The sequence below is a fragment of the Henckelia pumila genome, chromosome 1, assembly GCF_033568475.1.
Source record: "Henckelia pumila isolate YLH828 chromosome 1, ASM3356847v2, whole genome shotgun sequence".
NCBI lineage: Eukaryota > Viridiplantae > Streptophyta > Magnoliopsida > Lamiales > Gesneriaceae > Henckelia > Henckelia pumila.
The window spans coordinates 95,766,308-95,775,562 of NC_133120.1; the positions used below are offsets into that span (position 1 = coordinate 95,766,308).

The following is a 9,255-nucleotide window of genomic DNA, read 5'->3' on the forward strand; positions in this document are numbered from 1 at the left end:
GATTTTTAAAAATTTTCGAACTCATACCCGAAAGTTCTCTCTCAAACCCGCCCGTTTCAGGTTTTTCCCTCGGATACCAAAATCTGCGGGAAAAATTGTTATCCCTACTTTAATTTTACTTTTCATCCAAATTAATAAATTTTAATTTCAAAATTTTTTGATTAATATCCGCTGGGAAAATTATCATCCCCACTTTAATTTTACTTTTCATCCAAATTAATAAATTTTAATTTCAATTTTTTTTTTATTAATGCGCAAGCTCAATCACAAGACCACATTGCAATTTGAAAGTTGCAATCGAAGTTTAAGGGGTGTGAAATGCAATTATCATCAGCTGCAACAGACCTTTTTTTTTTGTGGGTTTTTTTCTCAGATTATTATTATCATAATTGCAAAAAACTTCCAAAATCCCAAGTTCCGAACACCAAATTCCATGGAGAATATTTCACGGCATGTGGACTACACCAGAAGGCGAAAACAGAGAGAATGATAGTGGCGGCGGACCGGGAGGCGGCTTCACATTCTCTTCAGATGCCTCGTAATTCGGAAACCGATCTCCTATCCGTTGTGTCGTCACGCTTCCATGCTCTGCTAAACCATTTAATTTTCTAGCAAACCTTGATTGAATAAAGGGGAATACAGTGATTATCCGATAACAGTGTGTGACTTCGTTGAAAGATTGCCTTCATGGGTCTTCCTGAGGTTGCTGATTTTGCCCGAAACTTCGCGGTTATGGTTCGCGTTCAAGGCCCTGTAAGTCATCCATTGTATTGTTTTTCGCTCACTCGAGAGCCCAAGAAAGCTTCTTTCTTGATAATTTCTTTGAATTGTAATCCAGATTTCTAGATTCTTGTGCTTTTATTCTTCGTTTCATGAACTCTTTATGCTATTCTCACCCCTGTTTGAAGTCTTTTTTCGTAACTGCTGATGTTTATGTCGTGTTGGTAATGGATGTTTTGTTCTTCATGATTGTCAGGACCCGAAGGGTTTGAAAATGAGAAATCAGGCATTTCACCATTACAAGTAAGTTGTAATGAATTTGTGATTTGATGTATTTATTGAACTGAAACTATGTTATTGTGCTGTTGTAGTTCAGGCAGGACAACACTCTCAGCGTCTGGAATGTTTTTTATGGGTTCCGATGGAGACGAAAGATCTTCTAGGACAGTATTTGTTTTGACCGCTGCATCTGTGATTGAACCATTTCTTTTGCAACAATATAGGGACAACGCATCACAGGTTGGGTCTTTTGACATATTCTCATGCACCCAAGTGATTGCATGTACAGATGTACTATATTTATTTGGGGTGGTTCATGGGCATTTCTAAGCTTCTTCCCCTGTTAACAATTGTGCATTAATTCTTGTAGGACAAAGCTCGTCTGATTCCAGGTGCTCAGATTGATATATTGGTGGAGGTATGATCGACTCTCAGAAAGTTCTTGGTTTTGTAACACCTATAACGCTGGTGAATGAGAGTAGACACTTGGGAGATCTCAAGATCTTGTACTTTTTGATGACTAGGATAATGATGACCGGCCAGACATGGAGTCTCTACCTTGGCTGCCTGCTGAACTCCTTGGAATAGTAAGTATCATATTCAACACTGGTGGAGTTAGAAACATAGTGAGCCTTTGACCTCTGAATCGTGAAGCTATCCATTTTTTATCATTCCTTTTTACACTGGTAGCAAATACCAGAGCGTGAATTCTTATAGGCACATAGCATGGGTCTTTCTTGCATACAATACCCTATGCTTGTCACGATTTTTAACCTTTTGTATTTGGGATATTATCACATGTATTTTCCTGCCCTATCATGGTTAAAGCATTATACATAATGTGTTGGTGATAACATTTTCGTGAAGGTCGACATCCCTCAATCATCTACTGCTGTTCAGTCACTAATTGAAGCTTCTTGCGGTTTAATGGAAAATGGTTGGGAAGTTGGTTGGTCTCTAGCATCTCATAGCCGTGGTCCTCAACATATTATTGGCAATTCCCGTGCACAGGTTTATAATCACGTTTCATCATCTGCTTAGTTGTCTTATTATAATGTTGCTGACTAGTTTTCCTATTTGTATAGTAGCATAAAAATGAAACTAATATGCTATTGATGTACATCTGTAACCTTGAAGGGACATAGATGCCAATGAGGACTGCGTACTAGTACATTTGTTTTTAGCATAATGTTACGTTCACTGTCACTATGTGAAATTTCTGTATTTCTTTTAGTCAAAACGGACAGTTTTAAGAAATGCATGGCAAGGTTCTTATGGAAATTATATTCTCATGAAGGTTAAAATAGGATCGTTATAGAAATAACTGAGGTGAGAAAAGGTAAACAACATATTGCCAATATTTATAGGTTTTTTGAGTGAATAGTTTGTTAAAATTTAACCATGCTCTGTTCTGACATGCTTTGAATTTATAATTGAATTTCTTTTGGGATGTAAGTTTGCACGATTTGAATGACTTTGCTTCTACAATCTGGATAAATTCTGGACACTCCTAAAATGAATGGCACAATTTGACTATTCATGGTGTATCATGTAACAGGAACTATCAAATGATCATTTCAGGTTGAGCATTCATCCTTCCAGAGCCAGTGGCTAATGCTGGGGACCGATTCAAGCAATCCAAGTTTTATGGGACAATCAGTTACGAGGATTGCCTTGCTAGCGATTCCCTTAAAACAGTCCATGGCGGTATTAATCTTGTACCCTATGTTGATGGAATCACGTATCTTTAACTATGCCTGCCATTTATTGTGATTAAATTTACTTTTTTTTTGCTACAATATAACGAATCACTGAAAATGATGGATGGGTCTTCTTTTTCCCCAGAATTTACCCAAGTTGCAAATATCTGTCCCAAAGAGAGGAGATATTCTTCTGGTGATGGGTTCTCCTTTCGGCATATTGTCTCCTGTTCACTTCTTTGACAAGTAATTGCTTCTGCTTTGCTTGATTTCCTCCTCTATTCTTGTTTATTTTTCTGTAATGGCATCCTATAAGGCAACAACTAAATGCCTACGTGTTTGTTGACATTATATGAAGGTTTCTGCGTTCGTTGTTGCTGCATTGATTGTGAATCTAAATTTAGCCAATCATAACTTCCTAAGTTACTTATGGTTGCTTTCTTTTGAACTAAAAGACTGTCATACTGGTAGTCTGGCAGGATGATATTATCTTGAAATATTGCCATTTGTGTTTGAAATGCTCCTAATCTTTTTGCGTTGGGATTCAGTATTTCGATTGGGTCAGTTGCCAATACCTATCCGTCCAGTTCCTTCAGTAGATCTTTACTGATGGCTGATATCAGGTGCCTTCCTGGTGAGTGTCTAGTCAGTCAGAAGGTCTTATTATGCTCTGTTTGTCCTCTTTTTTATGACAGCTTTGTTACTTTATGTGTCTCAGGAATGGAAGGTAGCCCAGTTTTTGATGAACAAGCTCAATTTGTTGGTCTTTTGACTAGACCACTGCGACAAAAAGTCAGTGGTACTGAGATTCAGGTATGCCATTCAAATATTGGTGTTATATTGGTGTTGGTTTTAGTCGTGATATGAATGAAATCTGAGAAAAACCGAATCTATTCTCAGGAAAAACTGAATCTATTTCTTGTTGGATATACAATGATGAATCATCTATGACATTTTCCATTTACGCTGGTCTTCTGTAAAATCATCGACCTTTTGAGATTTTAAACTCTATTTATGCATCCGCTTTTTTTACAATTATTATTGTTATTTTTTTAAAGTATGCTAGGGGCAACATTTTCCTATGTCTTGTAAAGAGATTTTCCTAAATGCTTTAAATGTGTTCTCAGCATCAAATGTGACTCATTTGATACATAGATATTACAAGGTTTCCCAGGCAATCTTATTTGTCTTCGATTGTTTCATGTCTGCTTTACAAAAACTGTAGCTTTCATTGACAGCTGGTTATTCCATGGGAAGCAATCGCATCTTCTTGCAGTGGCTTGCTGCAGGATGAGCCTCTTTTTCCACGTAATGGAATCAACTTGAACAATGGTAAGTTGGATACTGTAGTGAAGAAGGCAATCGGATGTTGCTAACTTGCTCTTGCTCGGATGAGTTCCTACTTCCTAACTAATCAGCATTATCATATCCATTCAGGTTCCCAGATTTCATCGCCTGTTGAGAAGGCGATGTCTTCGATTTGTCTGATTACCACTGATGATGGATCATGGGCTTCTGGTATTTTGCTCAATAAGAAAGGTCTAGTTCTTACAAATGCTCATCTCCTGGAGCCATGGAGGTTTGGCAAGACTTCTGTAAATAGTGAAAGAAATGTGACTAAATCACGGACGCTCGAAACATTTTACAAGTCAAATCAGAATCTGCTGCCGACAAATTATCTTACCAATGAAAATACGTTATCAAGACACAGCTTGAACGGCATAAGCCAAAGGGGTATACGTGTGCGATTAGATTTTATGGACCCTTGGCTGTGGACTGACGCTAGGATAGTTTATATATCAAAAGGGCCTTTAGATATTGCATTGCTGCAGATTGAGTTTGCTTCTGATCAAATTTGTCCTATAGTGATGGACTTCAGTTGTCCTTCACCTGGATCAAAGGCATATGTAATTGGGCACGGGCTTTTTGGACCACGATGTGGTAAGTTCCATCTAGTCTTAATGACAGTTCTATTACTTCATGGTTTATGTTTTCCTGCTATCTGAATGCTAATTATGACGGGATTTTTACCCTGTCTATACAAGTATAGATATGTTGTTTCAGGAAAAGTTTATGGTGTCATTTGAAAATCTTTCGCTGGTTATCATAATAAATAATGTTCTAAATGACGGTCAAGGCGGGAGTCGGCCATCGACTGCACCGCCTTCGCCTTAGGTGGTTTTGAAGGCGGTCAAAGGTGAGCCGGGGTGGGCAAGTTAGGTGAGGCGGACAAAAGTCAACAAAATTTGAAACACCCAAATTACTTACATTATACACTTTCTATTCAAATGATAATAGTCAACTCAACCACCCAGATTTAATTCATGCATATATTGCATGGTTATATATAATTATGTATAAAAAATAGTAAAAAGAAATTCAACCGCCTGGGTGGCTGAGCGGTAGGCGACCTCACTGACTGCCCCGCCATTTACAAAACTGATTATAAGCTAGGGTTGCTCTTCTGAAGTAAGATATATTATCAATGATTATAAATTGGGGTTGCTCTTCTGAAGCAAGGTATATTATCAATGCATGTCTTGTTGGTGGTGCCATTTCTCCTTTTCAATAAAGACGAATGAGTTACTTTATTTCAATTGTCTGTTTGCTAATTGTGTAAGCCACCACTTCAAGGTTTCATTTCGAAACAAGGGGCGGAATGGTCTATTTGAAGCAACGACCATTTTCATGTACCTCTTGGATGTGTTATTTGTAAAACCACTGCTTGATAAATATGTCAAGCTATGTTGATGTCGTTCTCTTTTATCATTTTAATTTCGATTACAGTTTATTTACACAGTCCACGTTTTATGAGTTCTTTAGACTTCCTGCCATCTGTCTGCTTTGGTGTGATTGCGAAAGTGATTGAAGCAAAGGGGGCTTGGAAGCATGGATCCTACGAACCTAATTTACAAAAGCATTTTCCAGCTATGCTTGAAACAACAGCTACGGTGCATCCTGGCAGTAGTGGCGGTGCTGTTGTAAATTCCGATGGTCGCATGATTGGTCTTGTCACTAGGTAATGAAATTTTTCTGGGATAACATATAAACAATATGTGCAACACCTGATATACCATTTCTTGGTAATATAAAAATCCGTTCTAGGTTGCAATCATTGTGGGAACTTTATATACCCTGATCCAAATCTTTCTCCCTTGTCCTTCTTTATAAATTTACACACACAATTTTATGTTTGTACACTCTGGTTTGGCACCCATGCAGGAGCTTGATATCTAACTTTTAGTTGTTCATGTTGCAATAGCAACGCTAAGCACGGTGGAGGGACTGTCATACCACATCTGAACTTCAGCATCCCATGTGCTGCTCTGGAGCCAGTTTTTGAGTTCTCCAAAGGTTATCCCCTCTTTCTTGAGTACCCCCCCCCAATCTAGCATCCAAGAAAGTAGTGGTAGTGAAAATGTGGAATGGGCATGGATCAACCAAGTAAATTCCAGGAAAATGTGTAATAAGAAGGGTGTCGCTAGAATGATGCACATGCAAAAGATTTCAATGTCTTACTCTTATTATTGGCTTCCCAAGCGATTGAAATTTCTGGTTAAATGTAATAATCTATGATCCCATCATTCAGATTTGCAGGACTTTCGGATTTTGGAAGAACTTGACAAGCCAAACGAACACCTTTCTTCAGTATGGGCATTGATGCCACCACTGTATCCTAAGCCAGCACCCGTGTTACCTGAGCCATCTCAAATCCCCACAGAAGACAATGGCAAAGTAATAAAGGGTTCTCGGTTTTCCAAATTTGTGGCAGAAAGTAACAACTTGTTGAAAAATATGGCGCAGCCCGGCACAACCAGCAGCTACTCCAGTGAACTCATGCGCAGTAAGTTGTGATGGTCTGGGTAAACGCTGTTTGATCAGATGACGGGTAATATGATACAGCATACTGATAGCACATGATACTTCTGTGGCTGAAGAATTAACAACATTTCCTGTTCTCCCGAGGGTGATCTTGTCATGTGATGCATTCATACAGTATATCATACATTTCTTGTTAAGCAGCGCATGACTTGTGTTCTGCTGCTTGTTTTCTTCTTTTTTCTTTTTTTTTTTTCTTTTTTTTTTTGTTTCGTTTTCTTTTTTGTTTTTGTTTTTTGTTTTTGGCAATAAAAGGTAAGCTTGTAACTATGCATTTTGTGTCAACGTATGTTCCGTTTGGAAGATATTTTCAAATTTGTTTGATTGTTGGGATGAATTTATGTCTGATAAATTTCAAATCTTATCTATTTGTTATTTTATATTGTCTAGCACATTATAACACACGAGATGAATGTGTTTCGTAAAAAGAAAAAATTCTGATATTTTTTTAAAAAATAATCTAAAGTTATTAATATTTTAATCTGAAATAATCGAAGGAAAAAATAAAATCTGTTGAAAAATATATTATTATTATTATTATTATTATTATGTTGAATATTGAATATTAAATGTTGAATGTTGAATATTGAGTTGTAAAATATGGAAAATTAGTGTGTGATGATGTAGATGGTGATGTATTTATTTTTGGACTAATCTCAAATGTGGATCTATAAATAGGTCTTCATTTGTGATGAAAAATACAATTGAGTTGAGAGAAAAATATTATAAAGTGTAGAGTTTGATATATTTTGAGTTTTGGAGTATTTACTTTTTACCGTAAATTTTTACTTTTTCACAACACATTATCAGCACGATCGCTCAAAGGTTCTCTATAATTTCCGACGCTCCAAAATACAAGAAGAAGTCAAAAATATTCAACAAGTAAAAATTTTTATTTTACTATTTATATATTTTTATTGTGTATATATTAATATATAATATCATGTTATGAAAAAAAAAATAAGTTTTTTTCAAAACTTGTTATAAATCCTGGGAGGATGTTAAGACGACATCCCACACTCCCGGTAAGGGATACGATAAGTATAAAAGCCTCTAAGATTCTTAAACAATATAATCATATTTGTATAATTTCATGTTATTATATAAAAGGTTGTCTATGATACCGATCTTATAATAATGTGATATGATATACTATACCTGTCTTTATACTAACTATATTGGTATAATTTCACAATATTATATAAAAGGCTGTCTACGACACTGACCTTATAATAATGTGATATGATATACATAATTATTTAATTATGATTATCATTATATGCATTGCATCATTATCACGATTTTTTATTCAACATATACTCGATTTTTTCTTTACCCTCAACGGTCACAAACGACTAGTTTTTGGCCTATAAATATGTTCACTCAAACTTATTTTCAATCACACCAAAATTCACTCTTTCTCTCAAAATATTTTTACTCGATTTTTCGAAGATGGAGATGATGACATTTATAAGGCTATTTTTCATAACGATTATGATCATCATGCTCACGAGTCTTGTACTCACCAACGATTTTCCACCACATACTTTTTATCTATTTGTATACGCACTTGTAATTTTTATTTTTCCATTATTTTGTATTGTCATATTAATGGAAATTAACTAATAAAATGCATTTTTATTTTTCTAATACCACCATGTCAAACTTGGCAAAGCTTGAATTCGTTGCACTCGATATCACTGGAAAAAATTATATGCCATGGACTCTTGATGTTGAGATGCATCTTGAGTCATTGGGTCTAAGTGATACCATCAAAGAAATAAATATATCAACCTCACAAGATAAAGCAAAGACAATGATTTTCTTACGCCGACATCTTGATGAAGGGTTGAAATGTGAGTATCTCACAGAAAAAGACCCAATGATTTTATGGAAAGGGTTGAAAGAAAGATTTGAGCATATAAGGGAAGTGATACTCCCGACCGCCCGTGATGAATAGAATACGTTGAGATTCCAAGACTTTAAAAAAGTCAGTGATTATAATTCTGCGATGTATCGAATAGTCTCGCAATTAAAATTCTGTGGACTTGAAGTCACAGAGATGGAAATGCTTGAGAAAACATTTTTCACTTTTCACGCATCAAATATAACTCTACAGCAACAGTATAGAGTGCGTGGTTTTACGAGATATTCTGAACTCATTGCATGTCTTCTTGTGGCGAAAAAGAACAACGAATTGTTAATAAAAAATCATCAATCCCGACCCACTAGATCAACGGCATTTCCTAAAGCAAATGTCGTAATGAAAAATGAAAATCAAAATCAAAGGCATAGACCAGATTTTGGTCGTGGACGAGGTCGAGGACGTGGGCGTGGACGTGGATGTGGACGTAAAAATGATCGCGGTCGCGGCCGTGGATATGAAAATAATCGAGATAGTTACTTCAATAACTCATCTCAAAAGAACGTCACGAATCACCCACCAAAAAAGGCAGCATGAAAATACGAGTGAAAATGAAAATCACTCAAAAAGAACTGAGAGTGTTTGTTATAGATGTGGCACTCCAGGACATTGGTCACATATTTGTCGAACCCCTGAGCACCTATGTAAGCTCTATAAAGAATCGACAAAGGGGAAAGGAAAAGAGACCAATTTTGTTGAAAATAGTGACCATTTAATTGGTTCAGCTAGTTTCAATGCTGCAGATTTTTTGAA

The 9,255-nt window shown here is 36.3% G+C and overlaps 1 protein-coding gene across 1 annotated transcript; it reads left to right on the forward strand.

Annotated features, from left to right (window-relative positions):
• Positions 1–308: 308 nt before the first annotated feature.
• LOC140877968 (glyoxysomal processing protease, glyoxysomal) lies at positions 309–6,905 on the forward strand. Its single transcript, XM_073281571.1, has 15 exons — positions 309–753; positions 977–1,023; positions 1,092–1,239; positions 1,370–1,417; positions 1,524–1,586; positions 1,867–2,010; positions 2,581–2,706; positions 2,845–2,945; positions 3,248–3,333; positions 3,418–3,512; positions 3,938–4,031; positions 4,137–4,640; positions 5,523–5,718; positions 5,962–6,053; positions 6,289–6,905. Exons 1-15 carry the CDS (start codon positions 688–690, stop codon positions 6,552–6,554), a joined length of 2,076 nt encoding a protein of 691 aa, XP_073137672.1. The 5' UTR covers positions 309–687; the 3' UTR covers positions 6,555–6,905.
• The last annotated feature ends 2,350 nt before the right edge of the window (positions 6,906–9,255 follow it).